General features: G+C 47.8%; 1 protein-coding gene across 1 annotated transcript in view; it reads right to left on the reverse strand.

The window, feature by feature from the left end:
- The window catches only part of TMEM240 (transmembrane protein 240), a 42,884-nt gene extending 16,149 nt beyond the window's left edge, over window positions 1–26,735 (reverse strand). Inside the window, exons 1-2 of the mRNA XM_084822132.1 lie at window positions 26,488–26,735; window positions 26,042–26,148 (exon numbers count right to left, since the gene is read on the reverse strand). Of these exons, the coding sequence (XP_084678258.1) occupies window positions 26,042–26,148; window positions 26,488–26,544 (164 nt within the window). The 5' untranslated portion in view covers window positions 26,545–26,735. The remainder of the gene's footprint in view (window positions 1–26,041; window positions 26,149–26,487) is intronic.
- Between the last annotated feature and the right edge of the window lie 202 nt (window positions 26,736–26,937).

Genomic DNA, 26,937 nt, shown 5'->3' on the forward strand with positions numbered 1-26,937 from the left:
TGTGGTGAGTGCCAAAGGAAAGGCCCTCTGGACATGCTCAGAGGCAAGCACCAACAGGGTAATTATTCTCCTCCATTCACCAGGCTGTAAATGTATTAATCCACTGAATCAATGCTACCTCTACATTGCAGTCCTATGCATATTGAGTTGGATGTACACCCCACTGCACTCAGTGGGGCTTACTTCCCAGAAAGTGTGTTTTATGAATTGCAGACATAAGTCGCCTTTCTGCCATGCATCCAAAACAATACTCAAAAAATTGAGTAGTACCACCAGTATATACTGTGCTTTGTATATACCACCAGTATATACCAGTGAATACTGAGGTGGGTTGGGCTGAGAGTGTGTGACTGGCCCAAAGTCACCCAGTGAGCTTCCATGGCCGAGTGGGGACTAGAACCTGGATCTCCCAGCTCCTAGTCCAACACTCTCGCCACTACACCACACTCGTTTGTTGTTTCGAATTTGGGGTCTGGGTTTGTTGTTGAGAAAAGCAGTGGCGGCTGGTGGCTGTGATGTCCGTGGGGCAATAAATCCGCTCTGGGTTTCAGCCAGAACTCTAAAGTAGTACCACCAGTATATACAGTATATACCACCAGTAGTACCACCAGTATATACAGTGCTTTGCCTCGGGATACACTTAGCATAGTGTGTACAGCAAAGGGCTCTAACTCACTTGCTTGTCATCCCACGCTCTGGTCCTTTCCGGTTCTTAGCGAGAGACTTGATTCTGGCCCCAGAGTATTCATTGGACTGTGTGTGTGTGTATGTTTCATGCCGCTGCTCTGACGAGTGCAAGGCCAGGGAACCGCTTTCAGCCCGAGCAACAAATTCCATTTCAGAGAAGCTCTCTGGGGGTCACGGTTTTTTGCATGAGCATGTCGTTCGTTTACAAATGCACACTTGCGCTAATGCACGCTTGTGCTCATCCTGACTTGCGCAAGTGTGCCATAGCGCTAATGCTCATTACTTCAAGTGCACATTTGCGAAGGAATGAAATTGCATTTGGGGTGGGTTAGGGTAATTTTAGAAATGTGGTTTTTTAATGTTGAATTTTATTGTTTTGAACTGTTTTTATTGTTGTACATCGCCTGGAGTGGCTGGGTGACCAGCCAGATGGGCGATTAATAAATTTAATAAATAAGTAAAATAAATTGCACAAATCCCCCCCATTTAAGAAATGGTCCACAAGTCCACGGAATCCACACAACTCGGAAAACAGCCGATCCGCTGTGGAACCTGAAGGTCGGATTCATAGTAATCCACACTCACTTGAACCCGTTGCAGATTTCTCCAACATTCCTACTCTCCATGAATTATGGTTCAAGGAATTTCCCCCCGGATGAAGCTTCCTTGTACCGGGTCAAGCTATTTGTGTATCTAGCCCAGTTTGACCATTTCTTATATGTATTGTTCTTTTATATTTGCGATTTGTCAGTTTTATTTGGTCAACCACGAGCCACCTTAAAAACGCTCTGAAAAGCCATTGTATACAATCATATGAACGACTGTAAAACTACACTTCCCAGGGCACCCCCTCCCACAAACCTCCTCGGTGTTCAGGGTTTCAATGCTTATCTTGCTGTAAGGAGCTGGCTTGAGGGGGGGGGGGTTGCACTCTTTATTTTAAATTTTTTACCCTGTTCTGTTCTTGCAGCCTCTGCAGTAGCTCCACTTTTCTGGAAAGCTGTCCAGAGGACTGAAGCAGGACTTATTCCCTTGGGGCTTTCCAGTGCTGCTGCCTGCAGAAAGCCTGAAAGCTGAGTTTGGGGGTTTATTTATTTTATTTATTTACTGCATTTATACCCCGCCTTTTTTCCTCTTGCAAGGAACCCAAGGCGGCTTACATTATCATCCTCCTCTCCATTTTATGCTCACAACAACAACCCTGTGAGGTGGGTTGGGCTGAGAGTCTGTGACTGGCCCAAAGTCACCCAGTGAGCTTCCATGGCCGAGTGGGGACTAGAACCTGGATCTCCCAGCTCCTAGTCCAACACTCTTGCCACTACACCACACTCGTTTGTTGTTTGGAATTTGGGGTCTGGGTTTGTTGTTGAGAAAAGCAGTGGCGGCTGGTGGCTGTGATGTCCGTGGGGCAATAAATCCGCTCTGGGTTTCAGCCAGAACTCTAAAGTAGTACCACCAGTATATACAGTATATACCACCAGTAGTACCACCAGTATATACAGTGCTTTGCCTCGGGATACACTTAGCATAGTGTGTACAGTTCCAGTCACTGCACCTAAGAAAAGATATTGTAGAGCTGGAAAAATGGCAGAAAACGGCAACTAAAATGATCCTAAATTGCAGGAGCAATTCCCCTGTGAAGGGAGGTTACAACAGCTGGGATTGTTTAGCTCGGAGAAAAGGCAAGTAAGGGGAGACATGATAGAGCTGTACAAAATTAGGCATGATGTGGAGAATAGAGATAGGGAGATATTTTTCTCCCTTTCCCATAATACTGGAACCTGGTGGGGTCGTCCCATGAAGCTGACTGGTGGGAGATTCAGGACAGATAAAAGGAAGGACGTCTTCACACAGCACATTGTCAGACTATGGAATTCGCTACCGATTTATTGGGGGAAATGCATAGAAAATGGCAGATTCTAGGACAAATTGCAGTGTGCTTTAGGGGAAATTGTATACAAAAGTAAACATGAATTTTTCTGCAGTTTTTTTTTTTTTAATTGCAGAAAACTGACCGAGCACATGTGAAACTTGTGTGGACCGGAAATAGACCTATTCATCCATCCATCCTGTAATAAGATTTAAAACAACTTGGCTGACTCAGAAGATTCCCCTATTCAGTTGGTCAGCAGATCTTTTGAAACTTGCAGTTCCTGTTCATAAAACCGTGGATGCCATTTGCTGTCTTGAAAGAGGTGCCCCCATTCTCCGACACCGGCATGCATCATCTAAAAACACCAAAGCATGCTTCCCCCTTCGCTTTTAGAACCCCTGCTTTCCCTCATATGCAAATGCATGCAGATTTCATGAATTTAGCAACCTGCCAATTGATTAAATGGCATCTGATTAATTGACTAAGATTTCTTTAATGGGAAGGCAGCTCTAATTTATTTCCAAAGGGGAGTTCACAGACATTTTGGAAGACGGGAGCGAAGAGCATGAATTAAATGTCCCTCTTCTAGCACACAGCTCAAGCACACTGCTTAAAACTGGGGCTCCATGAAGCTGTTTTAAGGTGTGGGGGGGGGGAATAGAAAATCCAACCAGGGATCTCCCGTATCATGTGGTACAGTGGTTAAAGCAGCCTTCCCCAACCTGGTGTCCTCTAGATGTTTTGGACTTCAACTCCCAGAAGCCCCAGGCAACACAGCCAATGGTCAGGAATGCTGGAGGTTGTAGTTCAAAACATCTGGAAGGCACCTAGTTGGGGAAGGGTGGGCTATATGTCAGACTAGGACTGGGAAGGCCCAGGTTTGAATCCCCCACTCAGCCATGAAACTCACTGGGTAACTTTGGGCCAGTCACCATCTTGCAATCTAGCCTGCCTCACAGGGTTGTTGTGAGGATTAAAAAGAGGTTTGTGTGGGGAGGGGGGAGAACTATGTTTCTGAGAACCATGAAGATAAAAGCAGGGACCCTTGAGCTCCTTAGTAGAAAAGCCAGATATAAAAGGTAACAAATGTACATTTCAGCCCATTTTAGTGGAGAGACTCACAGGTTAAGCCGAAAGTATTGGAGGACTGAGTCTCTAGTAGGAATCTGGGCACATCGGAAGCTGCTGTAGACAATTGAACCACCTAGCCTAATATTTTCTTTCAGAACCGGCAGCAGCCCTCGAAGGTCTCAGCCAGAAGGAGGTATTTTCCACCCCCTGCTACCTGATATTTTTAAACTGGGGACGCCAGGGATCGAACTTGGGCCTTCCGCACACAAACCAGGTGCTTGGCTGCCCTTCTCCCAGTCTGGCGGGAGAGAGAATCATAGAATCATCGGGTGGGAAGAGGCCTACAAGACCATTGAGTCCAGCCCTCTGCTCCATGTAGGAAGCCTGATTCCCAGGCGTTCTCCCATCCAAGGACCAACCAGGGCTGACCCTGCTTAGCTTACAAGATCAGACGAGATCGGGGGCATCCAGCCCTTTGCTCGACGTCATAGAATCATCGGGTGGGAAGGGGCCTACAAGGTCATCGAGTCCAATCCTCTGCTCCATGCAGGAAGCCTGATTCCCAGGCGGTCTCCCATCCAAGGACCAACCAGGGCTGACCCTGCTTAGCTCCCGAGATCAGACGAGATGGGGCGCATCCAGCCCCTTGAGAGGCAAGACCACTTAGGTGTTCAGAGAGGGCGTCCCAGGCAGCAGGGCCAGCAAGGAGAGGAGTCGCTGAAGAGTATAGAAAACCTTCAGCTGTGGGTGGTGGAATTTGGAGGAGCAACGTTTACAGTTGGGGGGGGTGCTACAGGGGGAAAGAAGGGCAGATCAATTCGTTGGGCCAAAGCCCCCAAGAGCTTTAAAAACAAGGAGCCTGTGCGAGATGTCACAGGGGCTGCCAAATTGATCCCCAACGCTAGAGAGAGAGAACGCAAACTGTCCAGGGCTATCAGTGAAGTTGCAGCTGTTTTCCAAATCCGACTGGCTGCAGGAGACACCCAACCGGCCATCAGAGACCCCGACCAGCTGCAGGAGAACCGCCACGGTTGCAGCTGTTTCCCAAACCTGACCAGCAGTGGGAGAAGCCGCCGCTTCCAAGACAGGTGAGCCACGTGTGGCCCTCCAGATGTTTTGGCCTACCATTTGGCCCCAAATCCCTCTGCGCTGATGAGAGTCGTAGGCCAGAACATCTGGAGGGCCACGCGTTGCCCACCCCTGTTCCAGCATAAAGAACAGATCATTGCAAGAAATGTGCCCATTAATGAGCAAAAAATAAAAGAAATGGTAAATAAATAAATGAGAAATAAAATGATGATGATGGATAGATGAATAGGGGATAGAGGGATGATAGATAGATCTGACGCAATGCCCACACAGGAGAGTTCCAGGGGGGAGGCAAACGACCATCTTCAGCCATCTCCAACCCTACATTCCCAAAGAGGAGGCAAATTAAGAGGCAATCATAGTTTCCATTGTGTTTTAAAGGGCCAATCGATGGGGTAATTTCCCTAAGTTGATCGCTGCAGATTGCAGCAAATGCCCAACGTGTTAGGATAGAGCAGACGTGCACCAGGCTGCTGACAAGGCCACAGGGAAACCCCGCACCCCACCCCACCCTCTGAGACTGTTCATGCTCCGGTGTGCGATGTGGGGATTACACAAGTCCATTAGCGGCTGCACTGACTCACGGGGTCTCTTCAGAGTTGCCCTGTTTGCATTCATCTTCCTGGCACTCTTGCCAAGGGGTGGGGGGTGGGGAGGGGAGAGAATCCTTCCATATCCAGGTATCTACAGCTCCCCAGATCAGGCTGTTACCTTTCTATTGAAGCCAGGTTGCTTCCTATGCATCCATTGTGCCACTGTGCAGACCCAGAATTTGCTGTCTGGTGCAGAAACTGGCACCCTAAAAATCTCAAATGACTTTTTCATAAAATCTCAAACGACTATTTCATAAAATCTCAAACAACTTTTTCAAGTTTCTAGCCCTCGTGGCTCTAGGGCAATGATATTGAACGTCGGGCTGTGGGCTAAATTTCTCCTAAGTCCCAATCCAACACTCTAACCACTACAACACACTTGCTCTGGTTGCTGGTAGTAAGAGGTTTAAGCTAAAATATGCTGCCTTTTTTTTTTTTTTTAGCATTTCTGGTTTTATTTATTTATTATTGGCCAGTAGGGTTTTGTTTTTGTTTTTTTAGTATTTTTCTATGAATACATTTGCATAAAATTCCAGTTTTTTTAAAAAAAAACGGTCTCCATGGAACCTGTGAGACTCAGGAAAAGCTACTCTGCTGTGGAATCAGAGGGTTGGATTCATAGAAATCTGAACTCATTTGATTCCATCTCAGATTTCGCCAGCATCCCTAGCTGAGGCTTTTAAAATTAAGATGGAGTTTCTCAGGATCAGGGGCTGAGAGTTTACTGGGGGGGGCAGATTAAGCCTCCCACATAGCCAGCTGCTTATTCCCCCCCCCCCGCATAATTCGTTTTCATCTCTCCTATGCAAATTCTTTGCTGATGAGGCAACATGCCTGATCCCTCCCCCCACCCCCCAATTGATTCAGATCTTTGTTGTTCGTGCCCCAAACATGCCCCAAGAACAAGAAGCACCGATCCCAGATGGAACTGGAGGACTGGCAGATCAGATCACAGCAAAGCACATCGCCAGATTGCCCGGGAACCGAATGGGATTTTTATTTTAAAGGACAGAGCAGAAGATGGTAGTGGCGAAACCACCGACAACAACAGGTTCCTTGGCACTGTCTCAACACCCGGGTGAAAATAACACGAGCTGACAACGCAAGATGGAGAAAGCAAAAGCGGTCTTGAATTCATTAGCTGGGGAAAGACGGCCGCTCTATAGACTTGGCCCAGGAGACAGCAACAAAATAGGACAAGACTTCCACACTCTCTCCTGGCAGCAAAGGGCTCTAACTCACTTGCTTGTCATCCCACGCTCTGGTCCTTTCCGGTTCTTAGCGAGAGACTTGATTCTGGCCCCAGAGTATTCATTGGACTGTGTGTGTGTGTATGTTTCATGCCGCTGCTCTGACGAGTGCAAGGCCAGGGAACCGCTTTCAGCCCGAGCAACAAATTCCATTTCAGAGAAGCTCTCTGGGGGTCACGGTTTTTTGCATGAGCATGTTGTTCGTTTGCAAATGCACACTTGCGCTAATGCACGCTTGTGCTCATCCTGACTTGCGCAAGTGTGCCGTAGCGCTAATACTCATTACTTCAAGTGCACATTTGCGAAGGAATGAAATTGCATTTGGGGTGGGTTAGGGTAATTTTAGAAATGTGGTTTTTTAATGTTGAATTTTATTGTTTTGAACTGTTTTTATTGTTGTACATCGCCCGGAGTGGCTGGATGACCAGCCAGATGGGCGATTAATAAATTTAATAAATAAGTAAAATAAATTGCACAAATCCCCCCCATTTAAGAAATGGTCCACAAGTCCACAGAATCCACACAACTCGGAAAACAGCCGATCCGCTGTGGAACCTGAAGGTCGGATTCATAGTAATCCACACTCACTTGAACCCGTTGCGGATTTCTCCAACATTCCTACTCTCCATGAATTATGGTTCAAGGAATTTCCCCCCGGATGAAGCTTCCTTGTACCGGGTCAAGCTATTTGTGTATCTAGCCCAGTTTGACCATTTCTTATATGTATTGTTCTTTTATATTTGCGATTTGTCGGTTTTATTTGGTCAACCACGAGCCACCTTAAACACGCTCTGAAAAGCCATTGTATACAATCATATGAACGACTGTAAAACTACACTTCCCAGGGCACCCCCTCCCACAAACCTCCTCGGTGTTCAGGGTTTCATTGCTTATCTTGCTGTAAGGAGCTGGCTTGAGGGGGTGGGGTTGCACTCTTTATTTTAAATTTTTTACCCTGTTCTGTTCTTGCAGCCTTTGCAGTAGCTCCACTTTTCTGGAAAGCCGTCCAGAGGACTGAAGCAGGACTTATTCCCTTGGGGCTTTCCAGTGCTGCTGCCTGCAGAAAGCCTGAAAGCTGAGTTTGGGGGTTTATTTATTTTATTTATTTACTGCATTTATACCCCGCCTTTTTTCCTCTTGCAAGGAACCCAAGGCGGCTTACATTATCATCCTCCTCTCCATTTTATGCTCACAACAACAACCCTGTGAGGTGGGTTGGGCTGAGAGTCTGTGACTGGCCCAAAGTCACCCAGTGAGCTTCCATGGCCAAGTGGGGACTAGAACCTGGATCTCCCAGCTCCTAGTCCAACACTCTTGCCACTACACCACACTCGTTTGTTGTTTGGAATTTGGGGTCTGGGTTTGTTGTTGAGAAAAGCAGTGGCGGCTGGTGGCTGTGATGTCCGTGGGGCAATGAATCCGCTCTGGGTTTCAGCCAGAACTCTAAAGGAGCTCTCCAAGGTGCAAAGCACCTTGGAGAGCTCCTTTAGAGTTCTGACTGGTTCCGACTGAAACTTGGAGCAGATTCATTGCCCCACGGACATCACAGCCACCAGCCACCATTGGATGAAAGTCCTTTGGAGGACGAGAAGGAGGAGGAGGAGGAGAATTCCTCAACAATGAACAGCAACCACAACAACAACTCAGCAATGAACCCCTCAGCAGTAAGGTAAGCACGGAAGCCCTGCACTCTGAATTCATCCAAAATGCTCACCCCTTCCCACAATTTTTGGGTGCCAATTCTTTTCGCTCTCCACCAACGAATGGCCAGAAAAAAAAATGACTGGAAAATTCAGCGCAATGTTACTAACAGTAAAGCCAGATTTATTTTCGTTCACACCATTTCAGATTGTCTCTTCAATCAGTAAAGGCTGTGTGCGCATCTATCCCTCGATTTCATCCACATGCTACCCTTTCTGCCTTGAGGAAAAACATTCCCTCACGTGATCAAAGCACTCTACATGTCGATTAGAATTGTCTAGGGCACCTTTCCCCAGCCTAGACCCCTCCAGATGTTTTGGACTACAATTCCCAGCATTCCTGGCCAGTGGCCATGCTGGCTGGGGCTGATAGGAGCCGAGATCCAAAACATCTCAAGGGTGGATAAGGCCGGTAGAGGCCATTTCTGTATTGCCATCATGGAGAGTAAAATGTGTAACATGAGCCAGCCAACATGCAATGTAGATACTATCACAGTTTGCTGTGCCTGCCTGTGTACGTTATTGTTATAATGTCTCTTGGCTTTACGTCACATTATTGGGATTTTATTGCATTTCCTTATTGATTTGATTTGATTTGCACCCCACCTTTCTACCAAAAAAGAGCACTCGAAGCGGCTTAGAGGCACAATGAAAATTGATTAAAACAATAAAACTATATGTTAAAACGCAATAAAAATACAACAATTACAGGGGGGGAATTAAAAACCGCACCCAACGCAGCAGACCCGGTTCCATGCCAAAGGCCTTCTTGAATAAAGTAGCCTTTGCCTGATGGCAGAAAGACAACAGAGAAGGAGCAAAACCAAATGGACTCTGGAGTGTTGTAGTTCTAAACATATGGGGAGGCAAGACTAGATGATCTCCAAGACACCTTCTAACTCTGATTGTATACATCAAGGATGTATAGAAGGATAAAGAACAATAGCAGCTGGTGACAGTGGTGGTAGAAAGATAAATTCAGTGAGGAAGGGGACCCACTCGTAGAATCGTAGAGTTGGAAGGGGCCATTTAGGCCATCGAATCCAGTCCTCTGCTCAGTGCAGGAATCCAGTTTAAAGCATCCCTGACAGCTGACCATCCAGTCTCTGCTTGAATACCTCCAGGGGCAGAGAGCCCATCACCTCCCTAGGCAGTTGGTTCCATTGTCCGACTACTCTGCCCATAAGGAAGTTTTTCCTGATGTTCAACCAAAATCTGTCTTCCTGTGACCTTAGCCTGTTATTTCATGTCCTATAGTCATGTTCATTGAGGGTATCCTTTCTGAGAACCCTCCAGACCCAGAGCCCACACTGGGTGGGAGAGTCAGGGCAGACGAAAGCAAGGATGTCTTCACACAGCACATAGGTCAGCTACGAAATGTGCTTCCACAGGGTGTGGTGATTGGCACAGACTTAAAAGGGGATCAGATAAGTCCATAGAGGATAATGCTATCAAGGCCTGTGGTTCTATGCCCCACCGTGTTCAGAGAAGCATTTGTTTAGCCACTGGGAATAACAGGAGTCCAGTGCAGCTCTTCTTGGGTGGGGTTCTAAAACAGGGACATTCTGGTATACATGAGCGTGCCATAGAAGGACCTCTTCGAAATCATTTACTGTGATCCTAGATCAAGCTCTTTAGTCCTCCTGACATGTTTAATTGGGGAACTGAGGTACTTTAAAAAAGTTTCCATAGAAGTGGTCTCTGTCTCTGCCAAATTCGCATCAGTATCAGGGCTGGATGCGCCCGATCTCGTCTGATCTCGGACGCTAAGCGGGGTCAGCCCTGGTTGGTACTTGGATGGGAGGCTGCCTGGAAATCAGGCTTCCTGCACTGAGCAGGGGGTTGGAGTCGAAGATCTTGAAGGCCCCTTCCCACCTGATGATTCTATGAGCTCTATGAGCTCTCAAATACTTGAGGCATCCCTGTTCTCATGCCTTTGTCTGAGCCCCAGATGCAGGGCCAGTATTAGAGGTGAATGTTGTTAGGTGCCTACCAAGGCCCACAACCCAGTAGGGGGCCCCACTGCAGACCCCCAAATCCCCCCAGCACAGCTTCCCCTTGTCTTCCTCATTGCCTCTAGTGATGTCAGAGAAATCCGTCACAGAATCCAATGAGTTCGGATTTCTATCAGTCTGAACCACACGGATTCCTCAGACTCGCGGACTGTTTTTTGGTTTTTTTAAACTTTCTGGAGTTTTCATGCAAATGTAGTCATAGAAGAACACATTAAAAAAAAACTACCAACCAAAAATGTACATTTCCCCCATAGGCTAAAGCATGAAAATATGCATGGGGGGATTTGCGCATTTTGGCGTTGATTTGTGCATTTTCGCAAGTGCGCGTTTGCACAGATGCGAATTTGAGAAACTGGGGGGGGGGGGATCCGATTCTGCCAATGAGCAGAAGACAGAACAAAAGGCACTTGACAATCCGCAAAACGCAGACAGGACGGGTTTGACAAAATCCACGCGTCCCTAATCTAGACCTTCCATGAGACGTTGCGGAAGGTTCTTCGGCTGTTCTGGCGGTATTAATTTACTCCGCAACGGCCTCTGCTATGGGGGATTCAAAAGCCAAGAGCTTGTTTTGTTCTTTTCATTAGAGATGTACCAGAAAAAATATCGGAAGGTGGGGGGGAGCAGGGGAGACCGCATTTGTCCTGCAATTCGTTACCAACGTATCAAAATAAACCTCAGCCGTTTCAGCAGGCAAGATAATGAACCGCGGGCTCGGTGACACCCATGCGCTCGGTTGGGTGCATTTATGGGCATGCGCCATGCTGGCCCTGTGCGAGACGACCGCAGTGACCCCTCTCCAGTGCGCGCTGTGCGTCCCTCTCCCTCGGTAGTCCCACCTCCCCCTCGCCACTGCCGTTGTGGCCAGATCCTGCTGCTTTCCTCCCCCCGCTGTCGCTACCACCCACTCCCTTGCCAGACAAGCTGGCATGCAAGGCGATGGTGGCAGCTGCCGTCCCGCCCCCTCCTCTTCCCCGGCCCTACCATTCGCTCGTTCACCCCCTCTAGCCCGAAGGGGAGGGGACGAGCGAGCAGGCAGCAGAGCCAGGTGGTTATAGTGGTGGCCCCCGTGCTAGGATCGAGCCTTGGCAGCTGCCCCAGCACACCGACCCCGGGGGCCACAAGGCGCTTGTCATGAAACAATGTGTGTGTGTGTGTTGGGGGGAAGACCACATATGTCACCTTGAGCTCCTTTAAGGTGGGGACAAAAATATAATAAAGGCACAATCCTATGCATGTTTAGACAGAAAAAAGTCCTACAGCTCCCAGCACTCTCCAGCCAGCCATGCTGGCTGGGGAATCCTGGGAGCTGTAGGACTTTTTTTCTGTCTAAACATGCATAAGATTGTGGCCTTAGTAGACTTAATCATAAGAGATTAGTCAATTCCATCTGGTAATGAATTGATTAAATTTGCATGTGAGTAAAAGAAAAGTTCTGTAGCACCCCCCACAAAAATACTTTCATGGGGGGGGGGGTTGAGGGGGAGTTGTAGGACTTTTTTCAGTCTAAATATGCACAGGATTGTGCCTTTAATCAATGTGTGACTAAGAAATCCAATACACAAGCAACGCTTGTTGAGATGTGTGCCTCAGTTTCCCAAGCGTTAACCCCAAAAACGTGCTCCGTTTTCAGCAAAATCTGTTGTGCTTGGGGGCGGGGGCGGCCTTCTGTGGCTGAGGCCGTTTGTTCATTTGGAACACGAGAGACGACTCGTGCCATTTTGTTTTTTTCCAGAAAGGTCTCGCAATCTGCTTGCGAAAAGCCCCTTGTTTCAGAAATGAAAAAAAATGACAAAATTAAACGTGTTTGCCATACGGCGTTGGAATGGAGGGGATGCTCTGGCGTTCAGAAAAACAAAAGTCCCACTTGTTTGGCAAGGACGTAAGCACATCAGAAGAGCCCTGCTGGATCAGGCCAAGGGTCCGTCTAGTCCAGCATTCTGTTCACACAGCGGCCAACCAGCTGTCAACCAGGAACCCACAAGCAGGGCATGAGTGCAACGGCACCCTCCCACCCATGTTCCCCAGCAACTGTGGCACATAGCCATACTGCCTCTGGTACTGGATGTGGCATGGAGCCATCAGGACTAGTAGCCACGGATAGCCTTCTCCTCCAGGAATTTGTCTAACCCCCTTTCAAAGCCATCCAAATAGGTGGCCATCACCACATCTCGTGGAAGTGAGTTCCACAGTTTAACGACACGCTGTGTGAAGCAGTCTTGCGGGGGGGGGGGTGTCAAAAGCACGCTGTTGGCTTTTGTGGGCAAGAACTTGTGTGTCCTTAGGAAGAAAAGGCGCTGCTGAGGACGTTTACCGGACATCTAGGGTGCTTCCAGATGAGGCTTTGTGGCACCACCATCCTGCTTCCTTCATGGAATTTTACAGGGTTTCCAGATGACAGCGTCTTCCAGAAAAGACGGGGTTGCTGCACACTGCCCCCTAAGGCTTAACACTCAGAACCCCCTGTCTGGAAGCACCCCTGGTTGCAGTCTCGCCCTCTGTGGAAGGATGGATAGCTTTTCTGCTTACATCAGGGGTGGGCAACTCCTGGCCCTCCAGGTGATTAGACCTACAGCTCCCATGATCCTTCACCATTGGCTATGCTGCCTAGAGCCGATGGGAGTTGTTGGCCAAAGCATTTAACAACCTAAATATTTCTTAAATAGGTAGGCTTCAATGACAGTCATTCCAATGAATTTAAGGGATCTGATGGGCAACCCTAGCCATGTTTAGACAGAAAAAGTCCCCCAGCACTCCCCAGCCAGAAAAAAGTCCCACAGCCCCCAGCACTCCCCAGCCAGAAAAAAGTCCCACAGCCCCCAGCACTCCCCAGCCAGAAAAAAGTCCCACAGCCCCCAGCACTCCCCAGCCAGAAAAAAGTCCCACAGCCCCCAGCACTCCCCAGCCAGAAAAAAGTCCCACAGCCCCCAGCACTCCCCAGCCAGAAAAAAGTCCCACAGCCCACAGCACTCCGCAGCCAGAAAAAAGTCCCACAGCCCCCAGCACTCCCCAGCCAGAAAAAAAGTTCCACCACTCCCAGAACTCCCCAGCCAACATGGCTGGCTGGGGAATGCTGGGACTTCCAGGACGTTTTTCCTGTCGAAACATGCATAGCATTGCACCCTGAAATTATTTAAATACTAGTCATTCTTGCTAAATTTGCAACTATCCCTATCAATTAGCGTATGAAACCTGTATGCAAATTTGTGTCCTTTTTGGGGTGATGCGTTTCCTCTTCTGGGGGTGATGCACAAGTGGCCACAATACCATTTTTCCTTTCAAGCCCAGGCATGGGTAACTGGTGTCCTCCAGACGGCCGCGCCCTGGCCCCTGGCCACGCACCCTTTCCCCCAGCCACCAGTCCTTTCCCCCAGCCACCAGTCCTTTGGGTGTTTCCCAGCTTTTGTGCAGTTTTTTCCCCCAATCTAAGAAGTTGACATGCCTCTCCTAAAGCTTAGTTGCTTTAGGAGCAACTAAAGTAAGTGCTTTAAGCTGAAAGAGGTTCGACGCCCCTGATTTAGCCTGTATTGTCTATTCTGGCTGGCAGCCGTACTGTGGGGTCTTTTCCCCATCCCCTGCTACCTGCTCCTTTTACATGGAGACGCAGGCGACTGAACCGGGCACCTTCTCCATGCAAAGGAGGGGCTCTTCCACCGAGCTACATATTCTCCCCAGTCCTTCGACTCCTGGCTTTTGTGTGCATCTCTCCCTCAGCCTCTCTGTTACGCCGATCCAGTTGCCTGCAAAGGAGGCTTCCCAGAGCTCGTTCTTCCCCTCTTGTTCCTCGTTTGGCTCTTTCGAAGAAATTAATTTATGGTTCCGGTTTGAGGGACATTAGATTTGGCTTGAAGATTGGTGGGCGTGTGTTTCCCTTTCTCCTAAACACCGCTAGTGACATCTAGAAAGCCAACGGAAGAGAAAAGCACTTGGCTCCCGCCCTGAGAGCTGTTCCAGGAAAGTATGGGAACGAACAGAGAGTATTAAGACATTAACATGCCCGTTTAAGAAATGTTTAGGTTGTTAAAGGAGGTCACCTCTACATAACAACAGAGAACAATGAGTTTGCAGTGAGGCTTCCCTTCTAAACGGATTGATTCCCCTCTTCCCCAAGAGAGAGACTGAACATTCTCTTCAGGGCCGGCCCTGTCATTAGGCAGAATGAGACAGCTGCCTCAGGTGGCAGAAGGAGCGGGGCCTGGAGCTCTGGTGAGGTTCTGCAGGTGAGAATGCCCAGCGGGGGCCTCAAATGACACCCACCCAGAGAGCGTCATGTGGAGGGCAGCAGTAGCGAACCGCCACTTTCTTCCTGAGTCGCGACGATGCTATGACTTAAGTGAGTCGGAAATGTGAAACGGCACATGCTCCAAGTATATTTATCTTTTAATCTCGGTGGGCCAACTGTCTTTTGTTTATTGCTCTAACATATCGGGACTGTAAAAGCAGTTGTAAAGCATGGAATAGCGGTTAGGGGAGAAGAGAAACATGAATTATACACATGGCCATCTAATCCCGCCGCCCCGCCCAGAGCATTAAGTCCAGGGTCTAAAATTCCCTAGCTGCACCATTACCAATCAGCTTCTGGATGTGGAATTGGGGGGGGGGGGTTAGCTTTTTATCCTTTCCCTCAGGAAGCAAACTACTTCAGGCCAGCACCGTTTCACATCATTATGGAGAAAGATACTTGTTTGGGGAAAGAATGAATACCATCAAAGCGATTAAAGGAGATATGGCTTAAGTTAATGTTTTGAACAGCTGTTTTCAACAGCACAATCCACCTTTGCCATTTTTAAGGAGGGATGTGTTCTTCAGACCTCTGTCTCTGGGCCTGGGTTGCTACTCTGATTTGAAGAGTGTTCGACAAGCCGGAACTACAACAAAATGTTGCAGGGTGGAGAGTTTCTGTTCAGGGTTCCAGCCAGTCTGCCATGCCCCTTCGCCGGTCACTCCATTCCACCCATGCTCAGTCCTCATCGGGGGCAGCAACTAAAAACATACAGCAGGTGAACACATTTCTCAAATAAAAATGCTGGGGGGGAAATGTCTTCACCTGGTGCCCCCCTCCCCAATGTAACTTAAGCACATTTATATTTATATCTTGGTTTATATCTCGTACATCGCCTTGAGAGTTTCCACCCGTAAAGGCAGTGTAGAAATAATTTTAGATAGATAAACAGATAGGTATGGATGAATCTGTCAATTTTGGTTTCTCTCAGTTTTGCAGTTTTCCAATCTTAAGTTCAGTTTGTCCTGAACTCTAAGAATTTTTTTCTTTTTCAAAAAACCTTTACCTGAAAATTCGTTGGCACTTTTGTACTTATTTCTCCTAATACATGCATTGTTTGCATTCAATTTTGCCTAAGATACACATTTTGCAAGCGATTTTCCTAGTATAATGATGTTATTTCCACTAATATATGCATTTTCATTTGCAATTTCCCCTGATACATGCATTTTTGTGTACCTTTTTTGGCTGGAGAACGGGCAATGGGCAAGGATAATGGGAGTTGTAGTCTAAGCCTTCTGGAGAGACCTGAGTTAGGGAAGGCTGCTTTAAACCACGGCTTAATGGGAAAACCTTTGCGATGGATGGAAGCAGCATCACCAATTCATCATTTTTTTAAAAGTTAATTTTTTTAAAAAGTATGTTTTTTAAAGAAGTACAGATAGCAGGATCTCTCTTAGAAGAAGCATTCTCCCTTCACTCCCACAAGCCTAAGATACCTCTTCTTAGAAGGTATCTGCTGCAGTGCATTTATGCATCATCGAGAAAACAAAACATTTTCCAAGCAATTATTTAATTCATATACAGATGTATGCAGATTGACTCATTTAAAAATGGCTCCGTTCACTTACTACATTTCCATTAATCATGGGACAGCCCTAATGCTAGGATAGCCACTTACACATCGCCAAAAAAGAGGAAATGCATCACCAAAAAAGAGAACACCGCCCAGACAACTTCGGCTATGGGGCAGGATAGAAATGCAAGAAACAATCGTCATAACAACGATCATCACCAAAGCACAGGGCATCACCCCAAAAGAAAACAGGACACGGATCTGCATAAAACTTGCATGTGCTAATTTCTGTGGGTAGATGCCAGGTTAGAAATGATTGCTGTGAGTTAAATAGAAATATAAGACGTCTCACCATAGTGGGGAAGAGTGCAACCAGCCGAGCTGTGTACCTGTCTCCTCAGTCTCCTGTCCAAGTATTGCTAACTGTGGATGGTCCCCAGCTGCTCTCCCTTCTGAAGGGTCTGTGTCTTGAAACCAGATCTGGGCTAGGGAGCCCTTCAAATAGAGGACTGTCCTTTGGAAAGGAGGACACAAGACCACCCTTCCTAATGAGATTAATCTGGAATAACTACTACTGTGTGGTTCCATACTCAACTAATCAAAGGCTCCTTTTGTTCACCATTGGAGATGGGAGAGCCATCTATGGCTTCTGCTGGCTTGAGGAACTCCTCCAAAAACTGGAGGAAGTCAGCCAGAGCTGAATTCATCCCCCTTACCAAATCCCAAGTCTCCTCCGTCCCGCCATGTCCCTTTCCCTTCCACCCCACGGTACCACATATCTTCAGCATCACCATGACGCCAGGAGACACTAGGGAAGTTCTTTCCCTCTCCGCACTCCAACGTTGGATGTCCTGCTGAGCGCTAGGCCAGGCCTCGGTAGCCCTTGGGACCTGTAGTTTTCCCAAGGTCCACTGCAATGTCATTAGCCCTTGGAAACTATATTTCCCAGGATTTACTGTAGCCCACACTGGCACTCTGCAATGCAGCAGACCAAGCATTGGTCTGCTGCCACCATTTCGTCCTGGTGAGTGGAGTGAGAGAGAGAAAGGGGGGAAGAGATTTGGGGTACTGGCCAGTGGGAAGGGGGCTGGCTGGAATAGGAATTCTTCTCTTGTTCAGATGAAAGATTCAGAGAAGAATTTGAGAGTTCCAACACTCACCCCTTCTTTGGAGGGAAGCATCACAAACCACTGAAACTTTTATTCCAGGCCTGGGAAAATCCGTTGAGGTGCTGCTAAAAATTCATAAGCGTTTCACTATTATGAATATGTCCGAATGGTTAAAGGCGCACTCCTATGCATGTTTCGCCAGAGAAAAGTCCTACAGCTCCCAGCATTCCCCAGCCAGAGTTGTAGGACCCAACGTGCGCAGGATTGCACCCTAGGCCTAGCTAAACTACCCAAAGCAATTCTAGACAGCTTGAGTTCTCAGATCATCCAAGTCTTGGAGCCTCAATGGGCGGAGTCTCAGAGCTTAAGGGTGGAGCCTGGCAGAGAAGAGGTGGAGCTTATCAGCAATTGGTAGTTTAAAAGAGAGAGAGAGAGAGAGAGAGGTCAAGCCATTCCTAACACCTTGAGCTTTCAGATGATCATGCTGTTTCCTATGTGGTTTTAGTTGATGCTGTTATATTATATTCTAGTTCATATCATGTACAGACTGCTTTACTGCACATGTACATTCAAAGCAGTGTACAACTAGAAACATCAATAAAACAAATTAATTAAATGAACTGGTCAATAAATCTAACACTAAAAAGGCAACAACAACAACAACAAAGGTGGTGATGACAATGTCCATGAAAGCTTATTCCAAAAGTCTTCCAGGTTCCGCAAGACTCTTGGTTGCTTTCGCTGCAACAGACTAACACAGCTACCCCTCTGGGCACTAAAAAGGCAACAAGAGAACAACAAGGCAAGAGAAACTTTCACATTCCAAATGCCTGTTTAAAGAGAAGCATCTTAGCAGCCTACTTAAGGACGGTTAAAGAAGAGGCATGCAGGATCTCCCCAGGGAGATCCACAACGGCGACACCACCAAAAAGACCATGCATCTGGTACCTGCCAGCCAGCAGCATAGCGGCAAATTGTTAAGTTTAGACACACATCGCAAGAGTCCCCACAGCAAGGCCCCGGAGCAGAGTCCAGAAATGCAGGAAGTTGTGTTGATCACATCAACAAACCTGTTCTAATAGTTTCCATCTCTGCCTGGAGAGTTCCACCACTTTTTTGGTGGTTCATATGTGGTTTCCCTAAAAATAAGGGATCCTCTAAAATCAAAAGGAGGCATTAATCATGTGAAGGTGGGGAGCCAGTGTGGTGTAGTGGCTAGAATGCTGGACTGGGAGCCGGGAGATCCGGGTTCTAGTCCCCATTCGGCCATGGAAGCTCACTGGGTGACTTTGGGCTAGTCACAGACTCTTAGCCCAGCCTACCTCACAGGGTGGTTGTTGTGAGGATAGAATGGAGGAGGAGGATTATGTATGCCGCCGTGGGCTCCTTGAGGAAAAAAGGCGGGATATAAATGCAATAAATAAATAAATCAGAGCTGGGCAGAACTGTATAGTTTTTACCAGCCGTCTGAATGCTGGTAATGAGAGAAGCTTGTTATATATGTCTGTCCCCTCCTCAACCAACATACACCTCAGAATGGAGACTACAGTTATTTATCCCAAGAGCCAAACGATCATCAGCACATTTGGCATGGTGTGGAGAAGCTAACAGTTGAATTACAGCCTGGCGGCCAACGGGCCAGTCCCGCGATGATGCAGAGTGAAGCGGCCACCTCATAGAGCAGAGTCTGGGTGTCGTGGAAGGGCAGCATGCCGGTACTCTTTTAAGTTATTCTTCTTGTGTTTTTTTACTCTCAGGAAGAGGCGGTTGTGGGATGTTCTGCCCCAGGTGTCAAAATATCTTAAGAACATCAGAAGAGCCCTTCTGGATCAGACGAAGGGTCCATCTAGTCCAGCATTCTGTTCACACAGTGGCCAACCAGCTGTCGACCAGGAACCCACAAGCAGGGCATGAGTGCAACAGCACCCTCCTGCCTATGTATACCAGCAACTGGTGTGCAGACGCTCACTGCCTCTGGTACTGGAGGTGGCACATAGCTATCAAGACTAGTAGCCATTGATAGCCGTCACCTCCATGAATTTGTCCAGCCCCTTTTTAAAGCCATCCAGGTGGCCATAACTACATCCTGTGGTAGCGAGTTCCATAGTTTAACTAGATGCTGTGTGAAGAAGTCCTTCCTTTGATCTGTCCTGAATCTCCCGCCCATCCACTTCATGGGATGACCCTGGGTTCTAGTATTTTGAGAGAGGGAGAAAAATGTCTCCTGATCCACATTCTCCACACTGTGCATCATCTTGTACACCTCTAGCATGTCTCTCCTCACTCACCTTTTCTCTAAGCTAAACAGTCCCAGCTGCTGTAACCTTCCCACGCAGGGGAGATGCTCCAGCCCCTTGATCATTTTAGTTGCCCTTTTCTGCACTTTTTCCAGCTCTGCAATATCTTAGGTGCGGTGACCAGAACTGTACACAGTATTCTAAGTGTGGTTGCACCATAGATTTGTGTCAGGGCAGTATGATATTGGCAGTTTTATTCTCAATTCCTTTCCTAATTATGCCTAAGGTGCCCACCAACCCTAATAATATTATCACTAACCTGGTGATAATAAATATGTTATCACCAGTAAGCCCAACCCAGTTGTTTTGAGGCTATATTTCTTAAGGTTGGGTGATATTTCCTGTTCTCTCTGGCCCAACAGTGAGGGCGGTTAGACTGGCAGGTACTGGAGACAGGATCTTTTCAGTGGTAGCCCCCAACCTTTGGAACTCCATTCCTATGGAAATGCATAAGGCCTCATAAAACTCTGAAGACATTTTTGTTCCGACCTGCACTTGTTTAGCTAGTTTTAATATGCTGTGCTTTAAAAGCGTATTATTTAAAACTAAAATTTAAACGTTATTGGTTTTAGTAAATTAGCCAGCATTGATGGGATATTTTGTGGTTGGTCTTATTTATTACATTTCTCAGATGCCTTTCAAACAAACAAACAAACAAGACCGGAGGCGACTTAACAATAGAATTAAAACATACAAAATCTAAGACAGCTGCACCAATTAACCATAAAACCACTAAAACGTTGGTGATAACCATAAACGATTCAACAGAATTGTTGTTTATTACACATGCCACTCAACGTTTTGCAAACCACCCCATATGCCCTGAAAGGGGACTTGGAAATCTTTCAAAAATAAATGCACAAGTTCCCCAACTGTTCTCCTCTGGTCTAGTGCCTCTCTCTCTCAGTTGCAGCACCCCCCACAAAAAAATCTGGATGTCCAGAGGCTGCAAAAGTCTCTGTGCTGCTTCACCTAACACTAGTATCGGGAATATTTGGGGGATACAGGATCTTGCTTTACCTCTTGCAACTGAATGAGACAACCTTCAGGTTCATTCCAACAGCCTCATTCTCCTCTCCCCGCAGCCCTATTTAAGTTTTTGTCAGTTGTTCTGACAGCAGCCCAAAGCAGTTGACTGAAGCCCCATTTAATTCTACAGCAAAAGGGAGACCTTTTGTTTTGGTTTGGTTTTGAAGATCCTCCATTTATATGTCTTTTTGGACTGATGATGTACAGAAGACAATCACCATAAGCCAACTAGCATCACGGCCCACAGTGGACATGCCAGGATCACTGATGCACACCCGGTACAATACCAGTCCTCTTACATTATTGTCCCAGATCAGTTGACTTGGAAGCAATTCCATTTTACCACCACATATTCTACTTCTCTTTTATTTCCACATCTGCTCAATTCGTCAAGCGAAAAGTACGGCTTTTCTAAACTAAATCTGGACCACATTTTTATTCCACTCATGTCTTGAGGGGGAGCAATGCCTCTCCTTGTACCAGCCTGCTCTGCTCTTAAATCTGGGGGGAGACCAGTCATTGTCCTAGCACTGGGGGAGATACATCGAGTAGCAACTCAAAATTTTTTATTTATTTATTCATTTATTAAATTTATTAATCGCCCATCTGACTGGTCACCCAGCCACTCTGGGCGATGTACAACCCACCATAAACAATTTAAAACAATAAAATTTTACCAAAATTTTTTTTAAAAAAAAAAATACCCTAACCCACCCCAAATGCCTGCCTGAACAACCACGTTTTTAATGCACGACGGAAGCTCATTAAAGAGGGGGCATGACGGAATTCCCTAGGGAGGGAGTTCCACAGAGTGGGGGCCACCACAGAGAAGGCCCTCTCCCTCGTCCCCACCAGTCTAGCTGTCCTGGCTGATGGGACAGAGAGAAGGCCATCCGAGGCTGATCTTGTTAAGCGGCCTGTCTGGTGTTGCTGGAGGCGCTCCTTAAGATAGGCTGGGCCGGAACCATATAGGGTTTTAAAGGTCAAAACCAACACCTTGAATTTGGCCCGGAAAACAACTGGTAACCAGTGCAACTCCTTCAGCACTGGAGTGATGTGATCTCGCCGGCGGCTGCCTTTAATCAGGCGAGCCGCCGCGTTCTGTACCAGCTGCAGTTTCCAAACCGTCTTCAAGGGTAACCCCATGTAGAGCGCATTACAGTAGTCTAAACGAGAGGAGACCAGGGCATGTACTACCGATGGGAGCAGATGGTCGGGAAGGTAGGGGCGCAGCCGCCGTATCAGATGGAGTTGATACAGCGCTGTCCGGCTCACAGCTGACACCTGAGCCTCCATGGACAGCTGGGAGTCCAAAATGACCTCCAGGCTGCGGACCTGGTCTTTCAAGGGTAGCCGTACCCCATTCAACACCAGGTCAACATCCCCCAGCCTCCTCTTGTCTCCCACCAGAAGTACCTCGGTCTTGTCAGGGTTGAGCTTCAGCTTATTCCTCCCCATCCAGCCACTCACCGTCTCCAGACATTTGGACAGGGATTCTACGGCCACCCTTGGTGAAGATTTGAATGAGAGGTAGAGCTGAGTGTCATCCGCATATTGATGACACTGCACCCCAAACCTCCTGATGATAGCCCCCAGCGGCTTCACATAGATGTTAAATAGCATCGGGGAGAGGATGGAACCCTGTGGCACCCCACAAGTAAGTGGCCACGGGTCCGAAACCTCCCCTCCCAGTGCTACCCTCTGGTACCTGCCGGAGAGGAAGGACCGGAACCACCGCAATACATTGTCTCCAGTGCCCAACCCCTCCAGGCGGTCCAGGAGGATACCGTGGTCAACGGTATCAAAAGCCGCTGAGAGGTCGAGGAGAACAAGGAAGGAGCATTCACCCCTATCCAGAGCCCTCCTCATATCATCCACCAAGGCGACCAAGGCCGTTTCTGTCCCATGCCCAGGCCTGAAGCCCGACTGAAATGGGTCTAGATAATCAGTTTCTTCCAAGTGTGCCTTCAACTGCACCGCCACCACCCGCTCAATCACCTTGCCCCAAAATGGCAGATTTGAGACTGGGCGAAAGTTGTTCAGAACTTGAGGATCCAAGGAGGGCTTCTTTAAGAGCGGTCTTATCACTGCCTCCTTGAGGGCTGATGGCATCACTCCCTCCTCAAGGGAGGCGTTCACCACCGCCTTGATCCCCTCACCCAGTCTCTCTCTGCAGCTCATAATGAGCCAAGATGGGCAAGGATCAAGTAAGCAGGTGGTCAGCCTTACAGATGAAAGCACCTTGTCCACTTCATCAGGAGGAAGAAGCTGGAACCGATCCCACAAAACCGGTTTGCCACAGGCCGCCTCTTGCTCACTAACTGTATCCACAGTGTGCAGAGTAACACACCTAATCTGATCAATTTTATCTGCAAAGTGCCTTGCCAAAGCCTCACAGGAGGCCTTAGAATGCTCCAGTGGTTCCGGAGCCACAGGACCGACCAGGCTCCGGACCACTTGGAACAGCCTCCTGGGGCAGCACTCTGCAGACGCGATGGAGGCAGCATAATATTCCTTTTTTGCTGCCTTCACCGCCACGTGATAGGCTGAAGATATAGCTCTAGCCCGTGTCTGATCGTCTTTGGAGCGAGACTTCTGCCACCGGCGCTCTAGCCGTCTCACCTCCTGTTTCAGAGCTCGTAACCGCGGATTTTGAACCATGATGCAGTCCGAGCCCTGTTCAGGGGGAGAGGGCGTTTCGGAGCCACCCGATCTAATGCCCCAGTGATTGCGGCATTCCAGCCACCCACCAGGGTCTCGACCGAGTGGCCGTTGGCATGCCCCAGAGAATCCCCAAGCGCGTTCAGGAATCCATTTGGATCCATAAGACGCCCGGGGCGGACCATTTTAATGGGTCCTCCACCCCTGCGGAGGGGTTGTGGAACCGAGAAGTCCAACATCACCAGATAGTGATCTGACCATGACAAGGGGGTGGTGGATATACCCCCGACTTCCAGATCACTCCCCGCTTCTCCAGAAACAAACACAAGGTCTAGTGCATGACCGGCTACATGGGTGGGCCCAATTAGAATATGGTGCAGCTCCCAGGAGGCCATGGTCTCCATGAAGTCCCGAGGTGCTCCTGTGAGGATGGCCTCCGAATGTACGTTGAAGTCCCCCAACACCAGTAAGTTAGGGGACTGTACACGCACATCAGAGACCACCTCAAGCACCTCGGCCAGGGAGTCAGTCGTGCAGCGGGGTGGACGGTACACGAGCAGAATCCCCAGACTGCCCTTCGGGCCCAACCTCCAGTACATGCACTCAACAACCTTGGTCTCCCGGAGAGGGGGTCTGGTGAAGACCAAGGACTCTCGGTAGATAACAGCCACTCCCCCTCCCCGATCCCCAGCCCTCAGCTGCTGTGCATACGAAAATCCAGCTGGACACATGGCTGCAAGGGTTGGAGCAGCAGCCTCAGCCAGCCAGGTCTCCTGGCTGGCCGAGGGCCTTCTCTGTGGTGCCTTCTCTGTGGTGGCCTTCTTCTGTGGTGGCCTGAAGAAACAGGGCCTTCTCTGTGGTGGCATCCCAGCTTTGGAATTATGTCTCCAAAGAGGTACATGTAGCACCAACTCTACTCGCATTTTGGTTCCAGGCTAAGATCCATTTGTTTACCTGAGCATTTATGAGTGTTTAGATGCCACTGCAATGAATAGGACTGGATCTACTCTGTTAATTATTTGTTTTCACTGCTGATGATCTTTTGGCTTTATTAAAGGCTTGTGTCTTGCATTTTATGGCTGGTTGTCATTGATAGTGTTGTTACCTGCCCTGGGATTGTTATGAACGGTGGGATGAAAATTAACTATTTATTTCTAAAAAAATATGTTGTTTTTAACTCAGATCTCTGAGGTTCAAGTCTCACATCTGTGGCCACTGCACCACACTGCCTCTCAGGTGAAAATGCCATGGAGCACATGGCAATGGTGCCATCCCTCTCACAAGCAGATACAGATGACTTGACAGCAGCAATAGGTTTCTAATCATTGTAGAAGCAGCCAGAGTCTAAACTTTAAGCTATCAGAGCATGGGACTCCCTGTGGGAGAGGGAAGCCCATTATGCTCTGATACATAACTATGGAAATCACATCTCCATTTATCCTAACATCAGGTGCCCTCGAATCTATTGTATCTCTATGAACGTCACTACTACATGACAAAGAGGGTTTCCAGATAATACTCCAAAAGAAGCCAAAGAGAATGTTTTGAGGTTTCACACAAGATCACTTGTCTTAATAATGCGCAGCATCAGCCCAGCAAATGCAAACTATCTCAGAGAAGAAGTTAGAGCCTTCTAAATTCAGCACCCAAAAAGACACACAAAATGCAAAGAAGCTTTTAGATCAGGGGTAAGCAGTGCCGTGCCCTCTGGATTGCTTGGATCACAACTCCCATCTGCCCCAGCTAGCATGGACAATGGTCAGAGATAACGAGAGCGGGGGTACAAAATCTCTGGAGGCCAACAGTTTGGTTACTCCTGCCCTAACACAAAACAAAGAAAATTTTAAAAGCTCCACCTTCCCTGGCTGATTCTAGGCACTTATATAAAACCTAGAACAGCTCCAAGTCACAACTTTCAAATATTCTCACACACACACCTATGGACGTGGCACAAACTGCAGCACCAATGACAGCTGCTGACCAGTGTTTCCAAGGTCAATAATACCATTTCTTAAGGTTGTCAGTTTTGTTGCGAAAAGGACTAGAAGCCCTGCTCTTGCGCAGATAGGAAAACTGGATCAGGGCAAAGGTCCATCTAAATCCTAGTCCAACATTCTGTCTTCCCAAGAGCAGCCCGTCAGATGATGCGACGGAGAAACTCACAGGCAAGGCATGAAGAGGAGGGGGGAAGTCTTTCGAACAAAGAAAGAAATGGTTCTTTGTCCCCCAGATCTGCTACACTTCTTCTAGATATGGAGGCTCCATTGAGCCCTCAAAAGTAAACAGCTCTTGATAAAACAAACCTTCTCCATATTTAATCTCTTTTTTTTAAGCTCTCTAAGCTAGCAGCTATCATCCTGTCTTGTGATAGTGAATCCATCAGTATATTATACATTCGTTGATTGATGTATTAACCAAGGAGCATAGGAGACGATGCTTTGAGTGTGGTTTGACTCTCACTTCTGTCATAAACTCACCTGGGGAATTATCCCCCCTCTTCCTTTCCCATCTGCAATATGGAGATTATAATATTGACCAACCTTACAGGGTCGTTGTCAGGGTTAAAACAAGATAGCGTATGGGAGAAGCGTTCTGAATGCTTGGAAGTGCTGAGTGTTATGATCACGACAGGTACAATAGTTCCATACACTCACGAGATTGCTAGGAACCCTCTTTTTCCAAAGCAACTCATTTCCCCAAACGGCCAAATCCAACCCAGGGATGTACCACCATCCTTGCAGCTCTCTGTGATTGCATTTCATTTTTCCTTCCTTCTCCCCTTTCTGCGCTCCCCACCAGGAGATGGGAGATGCACTGCATGCAACGAGATGGGAAGGGGCACAGGCAGCACAGCAGCAGGGCGACTTACCTCCCACAGTTGCAGTGGCAAACTCTATCTTCCCCTCTCAAATGCGGTAAGATATAATTGTGAAATCGGTCCAGGAGTGCATTCATATCCATCAAGCACGCAATTGCCTGTAAGAGGCCATAAGGCATCAGGTCAGGTCTAGCAGGGCTGGAATAAAACATTCACTTGCATTTGGTTGCAAGGAAGGAAGGAAGGAAGGAAGGAAGGAAGGAAGGAAGAAAGAAAGAAAGAAAGAAAGAAAGATGCAAGAAAATAATTACTTGTTCTTCAAAATTATATATGCCTGAAGTGGGACATAAAGAAAACACATCACACATGCAGACATTGACAAGACAAGATCACGATCAGACCGAAGACATAAGAATTTGGGGAGGGGGAGAGGGAGGAAAAAAGAGGGAAAGGAAAAAAGAAAGACATTGATCAGAGAAAAATAAATGCTTCCTTACCATAACAATGGAGGCCCCCAAGATCATAAAGATCATGGTGTTAGCATTCATGGACATCAACTGGAAATTGACAGCAGCCGTGTCACTTCCCTCAAACCCACCCCCCACCCCCTTACCCAGAATGAAAAAAGAGAAGAATGGGTGCCCGCTTTTTCTGCAGAGGTCAGATATGGTCACATACAAGGTCTTCAAACCGAGCTGCAGTCCTGAAGGGGGGAAGGCTCTTGGCCCCCCCACCTTCCAAGCATACACAGATACACACTCCTATTTTTCTCCCCCCCAGGCTGGATCCTTCTAGCTTCTTTTTCTTCCTTCCTTCTCTCCCCTTTTTTCCCCTGGATTATTCAGTATATACATATACACAGATCACTAGGTATTTTCCTAGGGCAAATCAAGCGATCCGTTGAACCCCTTAAACGGAAAGGTCGACCACATCTCCGCGCTGCACTG

This window comes from Heloderma suspectum, chromosome 15, assembly GCF_057233095.1.
Source record: "Heloderma suspectum isolate Gila_16-S chromosome 15, 16-S_ref, whole genome shotgun sequence".
NCBI lineage: Eukaryota > Metazoa > Chordata > Lepidosauria > Squamata > Helodermatidae > Heloderma > Heloderma suspectum.